Source organism: Pieris rapae, chromosome Z (genome assembly GCF_905147795.1).
Source record: "Pieris rapae chromosome Z, ilPieRapa1.1, whole genome shotgun sequence".
Taxonomy (NCBI): Eukaryota; Metazoa; Arthropoda; class Insecta; order Lepidoptera; family Pieridae; genus Pieris; species Pieris rapae.
This window is the reverse complement of record NC_059534.1, coordinates 4,145,801-4,167,599: the sequence shown is the minus strand read 5'-3', so window position 1 is coordinate 4,167,599 and position 21,799 is coordinate 4,145,801. Positions and strand designations below refer to the sequence as shown.

Genomic DNA, 21,799 nt, shown 5'->3' with positions numbered 1-21,799 from the left:
ATTGAAGAATATTCTCAGTGTTTCTAATTGAACATAACAACAGTTGTCTAACAACAGTTGCATGTGTAGTGAGCTCTGGGCGTTATCTGTCTACTTGAAATAACGAGTCTGCATGTCGCGACGTACTTCAAGACATGTCGAAACCCTCTACGCAAGAATGTATTTCGAAAGATTTTTTTATATGATGAAATTGATGTGCTCTGCACTCTATAGAATTCGGTAAATGGACATTTAAATTCGATTATTTTTCGTAGAACATTTGGTACGGTATTAATATTTTAGTCTGGTTTAAATTTTAGAAATTATTCGGATCTCTGATATTTGAATATATTCTATAGTGTGTGTTCATCAGGGATAATGTTGGATTGTAAATATGGAGAATTTTTGAAATCGGTCCCGAAGTTTTAGAGACTTGAGTAAACAAATAAAATGTCTCTCTATAATATAAAACGTCGTCTATGAAACCAATTTTTTCCTAAATAGCGATTTATTTATTATTTATAAAAGCCAAAATCTATTATTGTTACAGACGACTTTTTTACCTTTAAATCAATGAAAAGTGGATCTCTTATGCATCACGTTTTCCTGGACGTTTTGTGTAGTAGTGTATTTGTGTACTTAATTTGAGAAACTAGTCCTGAAATCATGTTTTAATTTTTTAAATCTAATATATAAAATTCTCGTGTCGCGGTGTTTTTGGTTAATTTGGAAAAATTTGAAATTTTAATTCGGTAAAATCCTACTGATAATACTCTTAAACTTACGTGATAATTGTGATTATTTAGATTTAATTATATTAGTTTTAAGTACATTTCATGTTTGTAAAGTAGGTGTAAATGTTAAAAATCTTCCGAAAATACATTCCATCACAAATATTATTTGATTAAGGAATCTAGAAAAGAGAAAGGAAGGAACATACATATTGAAACAGAGACCATCAAACACTTATGAAATATGTAATAATTTTTTTTTTAATAATTGGTGTCTTATTGACACCAATTATTAAAAAAAAACAACGCGCTCGCGAGCTCTAGCATTGAGTGTTTATCGTATCACTTAACATTAGAGGTGCCTTTTCCGTCCCTCTTCTATAAAAAATAAGCAGCTGTACTTTTTATTAAGTTTAACAATGCCACAGTGTTTAACAGTTTAACATAAGTTTAAGTCCTCAGTGCTCTTTTAATATGAATTTAATTTGTTTTCTCTCATCCTAGAATGTTTAGTGTTAAGATTAGAATTTGTTGTTTACTATTTTATACAATGTAGAAGTTGAAATATATTTTGTGTTTTAATATTAAAATAAATGTAAGATAATATTTTTTGTTTCATTACAAATGATCATTTAGAATAATTAGTTTAAAAAAATCGGATTACATGACTAATAAATATTTTAAAGTTTTGGAGTTCGTTGGTTGGTTCGTGTACTTCCGCTGCCTAATTAAATTGAATATACTTAGCGGTTGGGATGATTCGCGTATTACGGGGTATGACGTCACCGCCGTGATTAGAGCCACAAATTGTAGGTGTTGCTACAATTCTTTAACGTATATGTTGTGCAAATTTATGTGAATAACTGGTTAAGTTTAGCGCCTTAGCTATAAGTCACGTCTTATTGAACTAATAAAGTTATTAAATTATTAAGGGTTTCCATATTCTTACTAGAGGAAGCTTTAACTATTTTTGATGAAAAAATTTTTGTTTGAAAAAAATGCGATGTAACAAAGCGTAGGTATCTTTTTAATATCAAAATTTCTGACTTATACTATCGAAACTATAATAGCTAATGGAATTCAGAGGGTGAAATAAAACACGAATTTGATATGTTAATCAACATTTATTTTAACATTTAAAATTACATAAAAAGAAGGCAAATAGCCTTAAAAGTCTTTGATTATTTATTACGACCTACAGAATTGATTTCATTTATAGAGTGTTAATATTGAAAAGAACGATACATGCTGACATGACAATTAACCACAGTAAATGTCAAGAAATTACAGCATGTTTTAAAGCTGATAGATGTAGAAATTGACAATTTACAGTTACAAAATGGTCGTTTACAGCTTTGGAAATTGGCTCCAATTTTTGCGAAACCTCACCAACATAAATACATTAAATTTTATAGAACCCTCCGGTGTGAGCCGGTCACAAATAGATTATGCAGATAATTGTAGACATTTGTGTAGATAAAAGCTAATTTTTTAAAAAAGCATAATAGATATAGGTTTGATATGTTAAGAATAAATAATTGTGTTTTTGGTCATAAAATTATGTTAAAATAGAATTATCTTACAAAAATCTACCCCCTGTCTGCTTACAACTATAAAATAAAAACCTTCGGAATATCAGCAAATATTATAAATACTATATAATATTTTTTTTATATTTCTGCATAAAAAAATCTAATTTGGAGGTAGATTTAGACATAAATACTCCAAAAATAATTAGGTATGCTAGGTATTTATCGATAAAAGCCATTATAAGTGACAGTAAATAAGATTCCTTTATATTGTCAGAATTAGAGCCATTCAGAATAATTTAGGATTTAAGTGGAAAGCTAGTAGGTACAACTGTGCAAACAATTACTATGGTTCACAAGTGGGCGCGTTTATATCGAGAAAATAGCCATCATTTTATGATATTTATCTTCATACATATTGTCTTTATAATCGATAACATTGACTGATTGATTTACAAAAAAAAGATAAATTACTAAACAAGAAGCTTTCATGTTTGGCAACATACTGTAAAGTTACCGGTTTTCAAGTAGATCTTGTTAGATGTTCTAAGATTTTTAAGGGTATTTTTGTATAAATCCACACAACAGTCAATGCATCTGTCACTAGTTAAGTGGTCGATTGGTCCCAACGCTTATTAGGAGTCACAGTGAGGGTGTTTTGAATTACTGATATTTAGACCTATGACCCCTTATCAACATTCCAAATTTAAAATGGAAAGCATTACCGTCTCTAATGTTGGCATACTGATATGAAATTGAGCCAAGCGGGCTCTCAGAAGTGGTTAAGATATGTTAAGTTCAGTTATTTTTAAACCCTTTGGAAATTTTAAACAAATTCACGAAGACTCGAAGAATATTAAAATGTATAAATGTTGAAACATTCAAGCGAAAATAATTATTAATATTGTAAACTACATTAAACGCACAATTGGACAGTTAAAATCACACCTTACATTTAACATTCACTAGATGTTTTGTTGATGGATAAGAAATTTAGCTGGTTTCCACGTCACGAAAGATTTGACATAGTTGCACAGTTAATGTACACCAATCCATAAAGACTGCTGGCTATTTCTTAGGTTACGTATAAGGTTTTGTATTACTTTTGTACAGTTTATTTTCAAGTGACTTCGTTCATCACTTCGTGACATTCATAGACCTCAATTCATATATCAAGATGACAGGCGGTACTTAGTTAAATTTTCGTGATATGAACCAGCTATTTATGTGAAGCAAACAAATCTTAACACGAATGAGATGACACCAATTATGTGAAGTGATTTTTAACATTCGTTGTAGCAACCCACAATGTATTAATTGTAATAATTAGCTCTATAGAATGAAATTTATTTTGCAGGACTTAACTAATATTACCTTAGCTTACCTGTTTTCTTTTAGTTACGATTAAATATGCATTGGGGTGGGAATAGAGTTAGGGGCGACGTGGTTATTTATACCAAAGAGAAAAATAATTAGTGCTATTAAATTTCTTAAATGATAAAGGATGTACCTCATTAAAATAATTAAAGAATAAGTATCGCAATACAGAGAGCAAATGCTGCCAGCGTTAAAGGTACACTGACAAGGGGACCAAACTTTTTAAATTTGTATTGTTTCTTTTCTTTTAAATTTTTATTATTACTGTGTCAGTTAAGTAATTGTAAATACTATTCACTTGATTGTTCTGATTTATAAACTTTTAGATTTTAAATTTCGTGCATTAAACTTGCGCATTGTTTGGTAAAATTAATTTGCTAAGTAACCTATATATGAGATTTACTGGAGAAATATAGTAACCCAATATAAATTAACATTTTTATCTATTTAAAAAAAATCGGATCTTCTACAAAACAATATTGTTTTCCTTAAACCTAGTTCGGTTATTACCACCTTTATCTTAATTTCTCGAGTACTTAAATGCTACGTGAAATGGAATTGCCCCTAGCTGTCTAAACAAGCATTTATATGTATAATGGTATATATACAATGATTGCGTCTATCCTACCTTTGATACCTAAAAACTTATTTCTGAACTCAATGTAACTTAAATACCTATAGATGTAACGTAATTTTAATGTCATAGCAAATTTTGAGAATACAATTTAAAAAAATACCTAATTACAAGTACATGTCTATTAATAGTAACTTGTCTCCGGCTAAATGAAAAGTTTGAAAATAATTTTAAAAATTCTACCCACTATTAAAATATTTTTAAAACTTATTATTAAAATTTATCCTATGCCTCTCACTATATACAATTATATTAAGTAAACATAATAGTAATGCAGAAATACACAATTTTGTCGTTGCAGGACATCCATCAACCGCAACCTTATTTACAAATTTCCAATGGCTATTGTGTTATACAATACAGTTTCCTTTTTACTGGGAAATTATAAACAAAAGCTTTGTACCTATATTATTGAACTAATTAAATCGGTCTATTATTGGTTTAATTAAATATATCCCAAAATTAAACGAGAATTACAGAGACAATTACCTCAAATGAATATGGATTTTAAACGATTTAGGTTTTAATAAGTCAAGGCTACTGTATTATATAAAAATGTGGTATCCCTGCATTACTTGTTATATTTAAAACATTTATCTTTATTTACAGCTAATCTTTATATTGCTTTAACTGAGAATGCACGTGCCAACACCGATTCATGTCGGCTTCAGAAACGTATATATATTTATAATAACAAAAATCACAACTAAACACACCTATAGATTAAACCTAAAATATCTATCACAAAGTCTTAATCTAAAATATCTATCAAAACGTCTTAATAAATGTCTGAATCTAAAAAATCTATCACAACGTTTAAATATCGAGCGCAAGTTTAATACACGAACATCTAATAGGAGTTTTATGCGGTAAGAAACTCAATTGTAGAGAGGTTTTTGAAATGCCACAGTCAACCCACTAACTCTTAAGTGATAAGGATATTTATCCTAACTTTTAATTGGAACACCGATCGACCCGATTTATCGAGTCATTGAGCTTTTTACTCGTTCGCAATCCATACGTATCCTGAGAAACTTTTAGTATGAGCATTTCTTTCATTTAATTTACAGCCTTACGGCTAGCTATTTGAGGCTTTCAGAAACACTACATAAATCGCTCAATGTGTCTCGATAAATGGACTATGTGCTATAGAATACATTGACGAAACATTCAGACACCGATTATTTCTTAAAACTACAAAGATCCCGTGAGACCAGATATTGATTAATAGCAATTCGGCATATAACACAAAATTACAATCGTACAGTATCCAACGATTCACTATTTATTATATCAAATCAAAGCACGACAGTGTGCTCCAAAAGTGGACTCTATGACCACGATGAAAAATATCTCTCTTGTAAATTCGACACGTTCTATCGAATACTGTACGACGTCTACCAATTGTGCCTAATCGAAGAAAACAAGAAGCATAGGTGGCAACAAATGCCTAGGAAGTTTGTCACTTCCGGAAATATATATCCTTAACGTTTAAAACAGGTTAAAAAAATAGGAGTTAGATTTGGATATATGTATTATAGGAAGCAGATCGATACTGCGATTAATTCGTTTGTGTTTGCTCTAATGAAATCGCAACATAAGACATTGTGTGCTCTGTGTTAACGTATCTTATGGTTTCTTGTTCTACATTTTCCGCAATATCGATCTACGTAATGAGCTTCACCAATCAAAGGTACGAAAACGTATCAACTGATATTGATAACGACTTTTCGTACATTATGTTGGTGTCCCTTGTGAGGGTTGCCGTCAAGGCGAAGTGGAAGATCGTGGGAGCGCTCGGCGAGGGGCGCTAGGGATAGGCGTGAAACTTACAAGCTACAAATGTTTGCAACAATAATGTAAACTCGCCCTTTGAGCGCGTCGTCTACAATATTGTCATAAACAATACCAGTCCCTGAGTTTCGATCACAATTTATCAACCTCAATTGTACGACAAATGCACTCTATCGATACTATCTAAGACTCACTCAGTGACCGGTGTAAGCGAAATATCGACTGGGAGTACGTGAAAGTTACATGACACATTAACAGTATACATACGAGTACATCGATATTTCGCAATTCTTACGCTACATTTAATCCTACATGCAACTCCTATCTACTTGCTAACTAACACTTAGTTCTAATTACACAGCGTCACTATGCAGCGTGGATCTGAAGCGGGAGAAATAGGGTGTGGGGATCAAAGTTAGCAAGTAAACAGTCGTAAAGCGATTCCCGAAAAAATCATTATACCTAAAATTATATGAATACTGTACCTAATACTGCTCGATATCCTATCACATTACTTATGCAGTCTGTTGGATTCGAAAACATTGACGAGCCCCGAGATTAAGATGCAGGCTGTAGACTTTCCCAATAGAACTTAAAACTACTAGCTAAAAGCTCTCATGAAACTCCGTCCGTTATAAGTGCCATTAAGGTATGAATTCTGATTTAGTCTAAAATACTATATAGCATTAAATACATATTAAAAGTAACGTACAAATATCTATAGCATTTTTAATACCAATTAGTAGTCTGTGGATGTAAATGATTCTGTTGTCCTCGTGACACATATAAGTAATTCAAATAATTAAGGGTCATTATATTTTATAAGATTTTTATACTTGCTATTGAATATTTTTTCGGTAAAACTACTTATGGTCGTTTGGGATCATAATATACCTTTAACCAAAATTGTAGCATTTTCTTATTCATAGTAATTTTACTGTTTCATTTTTTATGTATAGATTAATATGTTTCCCGAGATTTGTGGTTTACTAGTTTCCCATAGTTGTTGTTCACATTAACATTTTCATCGAGTTTGGTCTTTTACATGAATAAAGCTCAACTATATGCAAAATATCTGTCTTGATTGTAACGGAACGTATAGTCTGTTCTTTTCTTTACACATTTTACGATTCGTAGCACTAGATTTTGCATATAGCGGGTGTAATTTATTTATTCACTTGTTTTTACATTTAATACTAATTATACGTTATACTGGTCTAATAGGCCTAACCATTTGTGTATCTTTATTTTTTTTAGAACAGTTGGCATACGGGCAGGAGGCTCACCTGATGAGAAGTGATACCTCCGCCCATCGACACTATCAATGCCAGAGGATCGCGAGTGCATTGCCCGCCTTTTAAGTATCGGTACGCTCTTTTCTTGAAGAATCTTAAGTCGAATTGGTTCGAAAATAATTCAGTGGGCAGCTGGTTCCGCAAAGTGGTGGTGCGCGGCAAAAACTGCCTTGAAAAACGCGCAGTTGTGGAACGGCGGAGGTCGAGGTGATACGGGTGGAATTTTGTATTCTGCCTCGACGTCCGATGATGAAACTGGGCTGCAGGTATTAATCCGAACAATTATCCGTAGTAAATGCGGTAGAAGATGCAGAGTGACCCCACATCTCTACGTAATGCCAAAGGATCAGGCTGGTCGGAGAGAGATTGGTCGTCGACGTTTCGAACCGGTCTTCGTTGTAAAGTAGTCAATTGATTTTAAATTATAAGCAGCAAAAAAGGCAAACGTGCAAAAGACTCATCTGATGTTAAGTGATAAGCCCGCCCATGGACACGCTCAATTCCAATTGGTACGCTCTTGTCTTGAAAGACCCTAAGTCATAATGGTTTGGACATTTCTTAAGGTCTTGAGCGCAGAGTTGTCCCCCCCCCCAATATTCTTAGTGAATAATAATATCAATTGAAGACCCAATCGATTAATCGAAGGCAATTTTAGTGGGTGAACAATTTCAATACTGATTTATTAAAGATATATAAGAGGGTACACCTGATGTTAACTGATACCGCCACCCATAGACAATTTAAGAAACGCCAGTGCGTTGCCGGCCTTGTGAAATTTAATTTGTATTAATTAAAATTGTTTATAATTATTAAAGACGTTACTGAAGTAAATGATATTTACTGCAACTAGAGTTTAGCAACGTCTTAAAAAATCAGCCAAAAAAAGCATGAAATGGTATGGCTGCATGTGGGTATAACAAGATTAGTTCAAACATTATCAGATACAGAAGTGATTAGACCATTTAGACGTACATCTAATTAATAGATAATACTAATAAACATCCAATGAAACACACTTAAGGGCGTTGCATTGGTGGTTTATACCCCTGAGTCATACGTTCCAAGAAGCGGTGCAAGTCGTTAAAACGCGGCCGTTGCATTGGTTCGCGTCGCCAGCATTCATGCATTAAATCGTAAAGTTCTCGTCGGCATCTTGGTAGAGGAGCGGCCGGGACTCGTGCGCCGCGGCCGCCGGATCGCCATTGGCTTGCATTTGCAACAACCTAGAGGAGAAACCACTTGAATCACTATCCATGAAATGCTGGATATGAAGAAGGCTTGAATGAAAATGAAAATAAGTACCTCTCAATTTCCTTTGCAGTTCAACGACAAGTCTCTACTAAAATGATTTTAAATATGGAAACTCATAATTCAATAACATAACGTAAAGTTGTAAGGGATTTTTAAATAATGTGAAGAGTTTCTCCGGTTTCGGTATAGAATCTCATATTTGTATTGTCTTTTATTAAAATTTAAATCTCATATTTGGTTGGGAGCATGGGGACATATGAGGGATTATCCAGAAGGAGTCTCCTTATGTGCAAAATTGTTTTTAAAACGAAATTACCTCTATATATGTATTAAACTTAACACACCTGATCGTCGTTCATCTCCTCAAAAGGTTGCGCTGCGCAGTATGTGAGCACCTCCCAGACTGTGACTCCAAATGACCAAACATCGCTTGCGGGTGAGCACATACCCTATAGAAATATTACTTTTATAATAACTCGAAATTTATTTCCTACATTCATATGCCCGGGAATATTCAATGCTCCATGTACCACGGTACATTCACAATGGCGAATTCCTTTGGGACTGTAAAGAGGACGTCACAAGATTGCTGGAGCCCAGGAACAAAGGCTATTCAACTTCTTTACACTACGGCGCTAGGGAGAAGATTGAAAAAGACAAAACATCTAGTAATAAATCCAATCCGAACATCTATGTTTTTGCTTGGTTGACCGTCGAGTCTATTATGTCTACCTACATTTTTGTTGCTGTTTTTGTTTTGTAAATTTTATATAAGTACCTACATCTGTGCGTTCTAATAATAATTATTAATCTTAGTTTATAATGTTTTCACAGTAAGCGAATTTTTGTACATAATTCATATGAGAAATAAAGTTATTCTAATCTTAAAACCATTAGAATAAGTGAATTACTGTGAGTGAACGGTCAGACTTAAGTACTTTACATTGTTGAGGGGAATTTTTTTTACACCTTAACAGTGTCGTAACTCACCAAATAGAGAATGTGAGAATTGTTATCAGACACTTAAACGACACTTGTTAAATATCCTTTTTAGAAAATTAGACCTATATTACTTATTAGTCTTAAGTTAGGTTTGATCGCAGTGTTAAATGATGTGTTTGTGCACAGAATTTATAAAAAATTACATTCGTAAGCGTAAAGAGTAACAATTAGGGTATCTTCGTAAAAATAATTTTTGTTGCAGTTCATCGCGTAGAATTATTCTTTAGATATTTGAAATAATTTAATCAATTAAAAATCAATGTCTGTCGGCCATGGACACTTTGCTACCCCAAGTTCAATAGCGTTACAGCTCTTAAAAATATGGTAACTAAATCATTTAATTGTATTTTGAAGTACTCTTTTGTCTCTTTCTGTCTATTTTTTTACTCTGCGATGAAATGTGACAGCTGAGTACCTACTCTAATTAAAATGGTGCAATTATACCGATTTTCATTTGTGAGGGAATGTAAAAACATCGGATATAATTCGTAGTACCTAGTCCTAGCCCCAAAATAGTACTGAAGAACTTTCTAGACAGTATAAAGTGTTTCTTATGAATTGTTTATAAGATAGTTTACCATAAGCAGGCTCTCCCACGGCATCCACCGAAGTGGTACTCGAATTCCATTTGCCATAATGTGATAATCGCCAATAAACTCCTCGCAGAACATAGCATAGTCGGATACTTTAATGTTCAGATCGTTGGTAACTGTTATGTTTCTAAAAGAGAAATGTTAATGCTTTAAGTTAAAAATTGAGCATAGGTATGCTGTATGACCTAAAATGTCATAAAATTTAATTGAAAAATTAAGCAAAGATGTGAGTTTCCAGCCAGTTTCTCCCATGTTCTATAAAAAAATGTAACAAACGCATAATTACAAAGAAGTATTTAAACAAGGAAATATATGTTACGGTTTGCAATGCTCTTAGAAGCGATTCCTTGTATGCAATCAGAATGAAGGAAAGAATATACCAAAATGTGAAATGTGAACTGAAATATTTCCTCTTGTTTTAAATTAATTTATAACCTTTTTTAATATTATTTCGATAGCATTTTCAATCGGACTAAATTAATAGCCCCCTCAGGAATCGTACTTGCTCCTCGTGGACTGACTTTAAATATATTTGCAGTAATGACAACAATACATTCGCAAGTTAATCCGAAATAGAACACATACCTAACTTAAATAATTTGACTGTATTATACGGCAAAAACGAGGCAGATAATGTTTTACCAGCGCAAATATAGTTTAATTTATTCTGCATGGCAATTAAAGTAGTTTAAAAGAGTGTATGTCATTTTAATTCTTATGAAATAATTTACCTTGCTGCGAGATCTCTGTGTACTAACTCGAATGACTCCAGATACTTCATGCCGTTGGCTATTTGGCAGCATATGTGTATCAAACTCGCATAACTATAGAAATATATTTAAATTAGCAGGATTTTGTGTGGTGACTGATATATTTAATAAATGGATATAATTATAATAACTACATACTTCAATCTCCGTTCCATCTTCAGAATCGTAGTCAATGGGACTGCATCGCCACGGTCGAGTGCCGCGCATGGAGGCTCTAAGAGGCTCAGACCGAGCACACGGGCTAGTTGTGGGTGCTTCAGCCCAGCGCCCCATGTTGCTTCGCGGGCAAACGCCGCTCTGGATAACACACAAAAATAACCTCTAAATGGAATAATAATAATTTATTCATTGCAAGAATATGGTACAAATTTATCATAGTTTAGATTTTACCTTATTAGTCAGTTTCATATCAATTAAGTCAATTATCATACATTATTAAATTTGTGTAAATTACCATGTCTCACACAAATAAACGTTTATTGAGTACGTTTTGTCTAAAAGTAATGCACTAAGTCGAAATATTTCATATCGAAAGAAATCAATCATGTATTCAATTAAGTCGTCAAAGAAGTTAATTTCGTAATACTCCGGCGGGTAGTGAAGCCATGAAGGTTGTGCCTTCTTTAGATTCGTTTTGATTTCAAGATATTCCTCTATTATTTGTATAGAACCTATAAATTAAAATTTATTGGCAAATTGGCAAACTCAACCCGAAGCCTTATATAATTCAAATAGATAACGAAATATAGATGCGATACATTTTTGTATGAAAAACTTGAACAACAATCCGTATTCTGGTATACGGAAACACTAATATCCATGTGAATACCTACTACGTATACAAATTTTATGAAAAACGCCGCCATGGAAAACATAGCTTATCCTGAATAATTTAATATTAAATTCTAATAATGCTCATAGTTAAGGAAACTTCGACGCGTACGTTTTATTGTAATCTTTAGAAATTCAACATGATACAAATTCCGTTAGCTTTCTACCTGGGACTTGCCCGTAGAGGCATTCACGAAAGTCACTTTATTTGAATATAACCCGTCAGCTCCTTTGCCTCCTGTAGCATAAAAATGCACGCTTCCAACTTTCGTCTGACGTGTAACATTCTCACTCTGATGTTTTATCATCATTGTAGCTGGAGCAACGCTTAGTTCGAATCGCCGAGTTTAGTTGGAAATTCTACTGGAAAGTTTAACTTTTTCTGCTTTGACTTTCCATTTGACCGCTCTTAACTTATAGCTTATGTTAAGTTAATCTGTGATTTGTAATGTTATATACCTATACTTTTCTATTTTAAAGTTGATATTTTGTTTAAACCAGTAAGTAGGTATGGAGCCGGCGGTCATATTTCAGACACTTCATAAGCTTGGTATCAGCCGTATGTTCGTATATTATACTCGTACTATCAAGATATATAACAATTCTTCGTGTGGCCGCGTCCTGTTAGGACTACAAAGAAGATTTCTACAAACAATTTCTTCAAAAACAAAAAAAAAGAAAATACAGAAATATCCTCTTTACCGATGTATAAATTTTCACGATTGTCGAACACTACAGTAAAATGATAAAGTGAATGGTGTACAGTGTTCTAAAGATGCTGCTTAAGAAGTCGGAAAGGCACAACGTCATCATCATCCTGCATCGCGAGCCCTCTGGCATTGAGAGTGTCCATGGGCGGCGGTATCACTTAACATCAGGTGAGCCTCCTGCCCGTTTGCCCACTGTTTTATAAAAAAAAAGAAGTAAAAACATTAGCCAAAGAGTATACAGTCTTGGATCAAGTTTCGAAAACCTCTCAGCAATACCTTCATCTAGCCCAGAGTCATTTTTAGAGAACATGGCCTGTTTTAAACGACACCGTGAGTCTCTTATAAAATCTTTGGAGCAAGTAGTGGCGTAATTTTTCTTGGAAACAGTGCGTACATCCATAGATTCGTCACCTAAGAGATTACAGGGCCTGTATAAAAGCCAAAGATGGCCATTTCGAATAGATTTTTTTAAATAATTTAATAAAAATGTTGGTCTAAATTTTAATAATATTGCATTACTTAATTGAAAAAAATGCATTTTAATTTGTAACAGAACTTATGGCTGGACAAGGAATATTAAAAGAAGTTGAAAGGACGTGATCGGTCATGTTAGTAATTAAACCTAAAATAATAATTTATTTGTAATTAGCAAAAAAATATTTAACTGCATACAATAAAGGTCCATCAAAGAGCAATAAAAACTTCACCGGGAAGGTAAAAAACGGCTTTTAAGTAGAATTTACATTCACAAGAAAGAAGTTATTGCATGAAATGCCGTGATTTATATAAAATGTCGACTCGCTTGACATCGCAATAATGCACGCTAGAAGGTTTTTATACGACATTTTTAGTTCACGATTGCGTGTTGCGTATTCAATTCAATGTAACTATTTCTATCTGAAGGTTGAACTGAGCCGCTATGAAGGCGTCTCTGCTGTGCTTCGTACGTAAAATGTGTGTTCGTAAATGTACCTACAGCAAATATCTCATAAATGCAATAACTATATTATTATAGTATGCATTTCATTAATGTAAAGGAACTTTGAATTTATAACGATTTTAAGGACTAAAATTAGTTTTTTACAATACGTTAATTTCGCAGTTAAATCGCAGTGTCGTCAATTACTGATATCATGAGTCACTTCTGAACTAATACCTCGCAAATATAGAACATTATCTATTTAAAAAACTCTAATTTTTCATCGGACAATGACTTCTTTAAACGATAAAAAAATCTTAAATATGTTTAATAAATCTATTTTTTTTAAGTTAATAATATATTTTTTAATTTTTATATTTCTAAGTTAATAATACTAGATAAAGTTTCATACTTGACATCGCTATGGCAGCCGCGCCAAAGCGTCTTCACAACGACCAAACGACGGCGGTCGCCACTCGGTAATTCCTCGTCGCTCAGCTCCTCGATGCCATCCGTCTCGCAAATCTGGAGCTGTCGTGCAATAAAATTTAATTAAATATTAGAAGATGCCTTGCATGCCTCCCGTTACACAATATTTTGTTTATAGCAGGAGAGGAAGATGGTTGGTAAAATAATAAAATACTAACTAAAATAATAATAATAAAATATTGATTAAGACTTCTGTATGGTATAATTGAAATTCGACTTAAGTATGCTGCTCTATTTAGCATTCCAAGGAAGCAATGTTTCATTCCGTACCTAGATGATCAGCGGGTAATCTACTTATCGTCATATCTTATATTATTCGAGAAATATAAATCATATCTTATATATCCCTTGAAATTTATATGCATTGTGTTATTTGTTTTTCTTTCTAGCAACGAAGTGTGAATAAATAAATATAATATCTAGCCACGATGATGATATTTTAGGTGGAAGTCATTTTATTTAAACTTGGACTAATTTTTGAAGGGGCATGTTTTATACATTATGTTATGAAGTATTATTTACTTTTATGTAGATAGAAGGAAGTATTTTTTAGTCGGGTTATTTAGTCTGCTTATAACAGTATAATAGAGAATAATTATTGTGCTACGTAGTTATGAGTAATAATGATGGAATAAGGGAATGGATCTACATGTCATATACACTATACAGATGTGCAATTAGTATACTAGTACTAGCATTAAATTTATTTAAAATCAAATTTACGTATAAAAATCTTTAAGACCGTAATTTAAATAAAAGTTTACCGAAGAACTTCAAAGAACCGTAACTATTCTGTTAAACTGATGTTTAAGAGAATTAAAAGTATGAAGGAATTAAAATTTACATTTTTATTCGTCGGCACGTGGAAAGTTTCTAGGAAAATAGTTCTTAGGCACGTAAATAGTGAGGACGTTGAGAATTTCCTGTATATTTTGCAAAAGCCTACTTTGGCCCAGTTTCTAATTTTACCGAGCGTGGAAAATGGCTTTGCGCCTGTCGGATGTACAGGCCTTGGGTAAAACGTTACCAAAATATTACATTATACTTTTTCGTGTAGATTTTATAGAACAATAATTATTCCTAACGATTAGTTGTTGTTCAATTAGAGTTACTGGAAAATAATAAAGAAGGCTTAATAAAGAATTCATCGACGCACTAAACGTGTCGCGGGAAAGGTTACTTTAATTTTTAGGGACACAAACTTAAATATTGAAAACCTTGAATTAATAGTACGTGAAGGTGTGAATAAAGGTGACTAAAAGTGGGGAACAGTACTAACTAAGGACGTATGCGATTCTTAACCCTGTGGTAGTAGAATCGATCCCCGGCCGTGCACTCAATTAAACTGAAACTAAAAGTCATATCGAAGAAAAGGCAAACAAGTTTCAGGTCGGTTTTTATTTATTTCTAGAGGGAACATTTACAATATACCTCGATAATTAAACATTCCTTTAAGTTGACAACTAGTATTTGAACTTGTTTGAACCCCTTTAAAAAAATAAATAAATCAGTGGCGCTCTTTAGGTCTTGGCCTCAGATTTCTGAATCTGTTTCATGATCATTTTAAATCTAATAGGCAAGTAGGTGCCAGTAGTAACAGCCTCCAGTGCCTGACACACGTCGTCGACTTTTTGGGTCTAAGACATGTCGGTTTCCTCCCGAGGTTTTCCTTCACCGTTCGAACAAATGTTAAATGCGCACATAGAAAGTAAGTGCATTAGTGCACAGCCGAGGATCGAACCTACGACTTCAGGTATGAGAGTCGCACGTTGAAGCCACTAGGCCAACAGGCTCTAAACCCTTTAAACGTCAATCAACAAATCGATGCAAAATTGTGTGAACCTCATCACCCATAAGATGAATTTAGATAAAGAATGTAATATAATATTGAACGTACATATCACAAAATCAATATACTCGAAATATGATGTTGCAATATGGTCGGACATAAAAGGATTACTAAACTGAACAAAGAAACAAAAGTAATCGTATTAAAGTATTGTTTGCTCAGGTGTTGTACGTGTGTAAACGTAACTGTATAGTGAACTGAAAGTTTTGTCAATACGGGACAATTCAATAGGTTTCGATAAAATTGAAAGTTAATTCGAAAACTTTTTATGAGTTTGCGTTAAAATAGAAATGAAGTTTTTCTTAGCGTATTTCGTACTCTTTGACTAGTTTCGTATTCTGTCATTTTTATATTACTATTAAATAAAATTGCATGTCGTCGCAATTAATGTACATATAATGTTACGTCGTCGTCTAGTCTTGTAATCGGGTCTTAGTCTTGTCTTGAAGAAAAACAATTAAGTGTCGCAAAGATTGCGCAGTAAGTAAAAGAGATATATTGTGTAAAATATGGTACTAATTCTGTCAAATATATAAATAAGTAAGATCACAAATATTCGGCATCTTGTTTCTCAACAGGTTTATTATAATTCAATTTGAATTGCCACTGAATTAAAAAATCTACCTTATTAAAAAGAAAGAGAACCTCTTTCATCATTGAATTCGCTTTATAAGAATAATAGGAGATATTAGCATCTATAAGTTAGCTAATTAATATGAAACTACAATATGTATAAAATATTAAAGGCAATCTAAATATATGTAGTAAGTTATATTTAATTAAACCATTTAGATGCTTAACCAATCAATGAAAACAATTTCTGCACTTATCTTCTATGTTTATTTGAACATTGTTTACAATATCAAAATAAAATTGAACATAAATGTTCCTCACATTTTTACTATTTAGTCGCTGAACAAGCCACAAGAATCACAAATTCCATTGAATTCCATGCCGGAGGCGTATAAGCTTTGGTCAAGTGCATTCCTCAAAATTACTTTCTTTGCTTTTCGGACGTATACAATGAAATTTTTTACATGGGTGTGTAAAAATATATTATTTTATTTATTACAATTAGTATTTCTTATCGTAATCGTATTCGTATTTTAGATTGTGTAAACCGTCAAGATTTTACGATTTCAAATAGTAAAATATCTGTAAGCTCAGAAGTATTTATTTTTAACTAGCTGATGGGACAAACGTTGTCCTGTACACACATAATTACAAAACTCGAAACTTAAAAAACCAACAAAAAACATCTAATTGTAAATAATCTGAACTATACTGAAATCCCCTCATATTTATAAAAATCAATTAGAGACCGGACGGTATGAGTTTGATTCCATGGAAGATGGGCCGGAAGCTGGTATGGGATGCCACCTGTTCAGACACACTGACCCCTGCCCATCTTCATGGAACCAACAACAGATCTGGTGCGGCTTGTGATGCGGCTGAAAAAGCTAAAGCCTGCAAATATAGGGGTCTAGGCTCTGAATAAGATTTTGTCCCATTCGGCGTTGAGACCCTTGGTCCGTGGGGTTCTAGCGCTATAAGGCTTTTTAGGGAAATATCAAAAAGGTTAGTCGACATCACAGGAGAATGAAGAGCTGGCAGCTACCCAGCTAATCGGACAAAGAATTAGTTCAGCTATTACAAGGGGAAACGCTGCCATTATCTTCGGAACCTTGCCTAAAGGGACTCCTTTTAATAATATATTTTAATTATTACATTTTAAGGTTAGTTATTAGGTATATTAGAATTAACTACAATTATATTTTTAACTTATTATATATAAATTAACCATAATATGATTTCATGTTTCGAATTTCAGGATGGTGCCCAAGAAAAAGTCAGGACTTAAATTACTAAACCTTTCTTCATAATTAAAAGCGCAAATTATAACAATTACCTTACATTTGAAGATAATAACACATAAACATCAGTTTGGCTATCTAGTTTTCCACACATACATCAATTGTAACATAATATTCTCGTTTCCGATAATAACAATATGTTGATATAGCTTATACCTTTATAGGTAACACATGTCACTTAGGGCCTGTTTCACAATGTATGGATAAAGTGTCAAATAGCTATGCAACACATAAATTATTCGAAAGATAAAAGTTCCAAATAAGATACTTCGAATTTCATGACGTATAGCGCTATCTGACAGTCGTGAAACGCAAAAATACTATTTATCCTACGAATAAGTAATAAATAGCTTATTTGGAACTTATCCGGACATTGTGAAACAGGCCCTAAGTTTTAAGAACCCATAAATAAGTTTTTGTCAGTCCAGCGTCGCAACCCCACTACTCCTAAATTATGTTATAAGCCCTAGTTTTAAATAATTAAAGTTAGTTGACACCTAGTTTCAGTGTTTCATTCATTTGAAGAACCCTCCAATAACCGCCATCAAACAAATCTCGGTCAGATTCTCTAAAACATCCAGCCATCTATTTCTAATTATCCAGCTAACTACGGGCTTAAGTCAGTAATTAAAAATAACTGCTATTTTGTGGGCAGCTCTGACGGCGCAATTAATTTTACACATTAGTTTTGTTGCACCTCGTAAATATGGTGTAAGTTTACTATTAAACCTAAGGCTATTAGGGTGGCACGGGGCGGCACTGAATGTTAGCACTGAGCAGATTGCATTTTGTTATTACAGCGAGCAATCAATTTTTATGGGCTCAAGAAATTCGCTCCCGTATGCTGTGACGCGCCAAAGTTATAAAGAAGCATAATTATACTTTCAGGAATTTCATTTACTAAAATTCAATTTAGTCTTGTGAAGTTTCGATGGAATTTCACTTAGTAAGTATTGTTGCGAAGTGCGCTACGTCTGCTGTAAGATCGCGATGCAATACGAAACTCTATAATTAATTTAAAGGTTTTATATGGCATGCATAATAAAGTTAATGTTTAAACACTTAGATACAAAGTTTCTTCAGTCGTTTTGTTAACATAATTTCATTTTATGCGTAACATAACGGGTGTATAAACCAAGCAAGGGCTTCGCACGTCTGGACTTTACACTAAAATATTAAGAAATGCACTACTCATTTGAAGATATTAGGGTATTATGTGAATCAAATGGAGATTTTTTTTAATCAGTTGAGTAGATAATTTCATATTTCTGAGGGAAACGAGCAGGCACCACCATGTAGAATTGACCTGCAACACTGACAGTCTTTTTTTTGAGAGGCTTTAAAGGAAATAGAATTGTCATTTCTTGTCCCTATGTTCTCAGTATTCTAGTTAATTCGTCACAAAGTCAATATTACGTATATTATTATAACTATGGTATTTGTTCTTTTAAAGATTTTAATTTCGAGTTTGTTGTGTTTTATGAATATATGTGAATATAGTTTCTGCTTAAAGATTTTTTGCTTAGTTTTAAATTAGTGAAGTGTGATGAATGTTAGACATTTAAAAATATAAATTTGCAAACTGGCAGTGTTGCCCTATGAGTGTGCGACAATCATCTTTGAGGTCGTTTGTTTGAACCAATGGACTTTTTATAAGCGTATTAGCACTTGCGGACTAGGTTGACGGATAATATCGCGAGGAAACCAGTACCTGCCTTAGACCCACCTCTTGACTTAGCGTGTTTCAGGCATTGAAGGATGAGAATCCGCCACTGGTAACTGTATGTTGGGTTCAAGGAATTTTTATATATGTATCTTATATGCATAAAACATATCACCATATGTGTTTTTTAACATAAATTTAGACTCGACTTTACAATTGCGTTAACTTTTATATGAATTATGTCAACAGAATACTAATGTTTCGTGCTAATTATCTAGTCGAATAATACTTACTCGAAAATCAAAAGCTAATAACTTAATGGAATGGAATTAGGATTTAATCATAATTGGCAAATCATAATTTGATATTTAGATACGCTATGTTTGACAAAGCCATGGATAATTGCAATCGCCCATTTACCCGGTGCCGTAGTTATTATTACAGTGATTTGATTGGCTCATTCGAGTACACTAGACAGTACTCGGTCGTAGATTATCCGAAGCGCCGCTAATAGCGCAAATATAATTACTCCATACATCGATAGACCCACTATCAATCAAATGAAATTCGATTATATCGCATTTTTGTTATTAGTCTCAAAATTAAGTTTGTAATTTTAAAATGGACGTTATAAAAGCATTTAATATTGGTATTGCGCTATGATATTGGGACTCTGAGCATGGCGACCGAATCAAGAAATTCCGTAACGAAAATAACCTAACACACGATGGCGTAATATAGGTGTGGCCAATACACGTTAGAGCGGAACAGAACCCATACTGCGTCTCACATCGGTCTGCCGTGATCGGTGTCGTTAGAGTGGGACAGATTGCATACTGCGCATTTACGTCTCTCTGACGAGGTCGGTGATGTACCGTAAGCGCGGCTGGTGCAGCCGGCACGTGTTAGAGTGAGACTATATAGGCGTGTTATTTTGAATCTGGTAGAGTGGTAGATTGAATTTATATCATAGGAAAAAAACTGCATAAATAAATAATAAATAAATAATTATAATTGCATAAGTTGACCAAAAATGCTATGCAATAGGTTTACCGCGGCAGTCCCCGAGTGCCACATGTTTTTATTTTTATTCATACATGGAAAAATACGTAACATTAAATTACTTAGAGTTGGTTAGAGGGTAAATGAAAAATAGCAACGTGAAAAAAATAAATACCTAGTCTTGCCATAAATACTGAAACAAAGAAAAAAAAATTTTTTCTGTTGCAAATAACATTTATTACTTTTATAGTGTGTTAGTTTAATACATAAATAAAAAACAATTTATATTATAAAAAACTTATTAGAAGTGGTCTCCATTGGGTGCGATACAGTCCTTAAAACGTTGAGGCCAGTTATCAATAGAAGCACGCACTCTTTCGATGGGAAAATTCTTCACTGCTAATCGTACGGATTGTTTTAGGGCCTCCAAATTATGATGCCGTTTAGAGCAAGCCATACTCTCTAAAACTGACCATAAATCATAATCTAGCGGATTAAGATCGGGACTAGACGACGGCAAGTCTTCAGCGCTGATGAAGTCCGAAACGTTCATTTTAACCAAGACTGCGTAGGCCGAGCTTTATGATCCAGTTCCGAGTCTTGCTGGAAGGACCATTCTTTGTTATTGAAAATGGTGTTGTTAAGGGGCTTCACTACCTTCTCAAGGATGGTATCTTGATACACTTGTGCCGAAGTTTTGCTACCTTTTTCACAAAAGTATGGCTCAGTCTCTCCTTCATAGCTAATACCCCACCAAACCATCACTGAAGTCAGATAGTGCCCACGTTGCACTCTGTCTAGTAATCGGGAAGCTTCCTTAGAGCTTTGAGAATAAATACGGTGATTTTGTTTGTTAAAATGTTGCTTGATTGTAAAAAAATTCGTTCCGCGTACCGCTTCAGATTTTTTTTCGATTTTATCACCCTAATCTTTTTTAAATTACCAGTTGAGAAATTACCAGTACGTCTCTTATAGGCTACAAGTCTTAGTCATCTTTTAAAATACGCGACATGGTTCTAGGTGCTATTTTCATCTCCCGATATAAAATCTTTTGCTTTCGGACAGGATTTCTTCGGATTCTTTCCCTTACTGCTTTGACCATCTTTTTCGTACGAACACTACGTGGACGGCCAGATATTTTTCTGTCACAAACAGAGGAGGTCTCATTGTACCTATTAATAGCCCGGTACACACATATTTTTCTAATACCAAGCGTATGGAGAGTTTTAAAAATTGTATATGCCTCCATACCTACTTTGTGTAATGCAATCACAGCGATTCGGTTCTCTTCATCACCCCACTGCATTTTAATATAGCAAAATATTATACAAAGTATTGGCGCCAAAATGAGAAAACTTAATGGACAATCATATAAAAATGACACATTCCAAATTCAAATGTAATATTTTGTTTATTTTTAGTTGTATCAGTATTTATGGCCAGACTAAGTATATAATAGTTCCAAGCCCATAAAATATTATGTTTGGACTTAACATAAGACACTTGT

General features: G+C 33.4%; 1 protein-coding gene and 1 long non-coding RNA gene across 2 annotated transcripts in view; one reads left to right on the top strand and one right to left on the bottom strand.

Annotated features, from left to right (window-relative positions):
• Positions 1-7,974: 7,974 nt before the first annotated feature.
• LOC111000083 (discoidin domain-containing receptor 2-like) overlaps positions 7,975-21,799 on the bottom strand; it is a 123,003-nt gene continuing 109,178 nt past the window's right edge. Inside the window, exons 13-18 of the mRNA XM_022269425.2 lie at positions 13,828-13,946; positions 11,094-11,252; positions 10,917-11,009; positions 10,171-10,312; positions 8,935-9,039; positions 7,975-8,562 (exon numbers count right to left, since the gene is read on the bottom strand). Of these exons, the coding sequence (XP_022125117.2) occupies positions 8,356-8,562; positions 8,935-9,039; positions 10,171-10,312; positions 10,917-11,009; positions 11,094-11,252; positions 13,828-13,946 (825 nt within the window). The 3' untranslated portion in view covers positions 7,975-8,355. The remainder of the gene's footprint in view (positions 8,563-8,934; positions 9,040-10,170; positions 10,313-10,916; positions 11,010-11,093; positions 11,253-13,827; positions 13,947-21,799) is intronic.
• Positions 15,930-17,845, top strand: LOC123690591. The gene is made up of 3 exons (XR_006751197.1): positions 15,930-16,233; positions 16,663-16,794; positions 17,585-17,845. It is a non-coding gene; the product is annotated as an uncharacterized LOC123690591 (long non-coding RNA).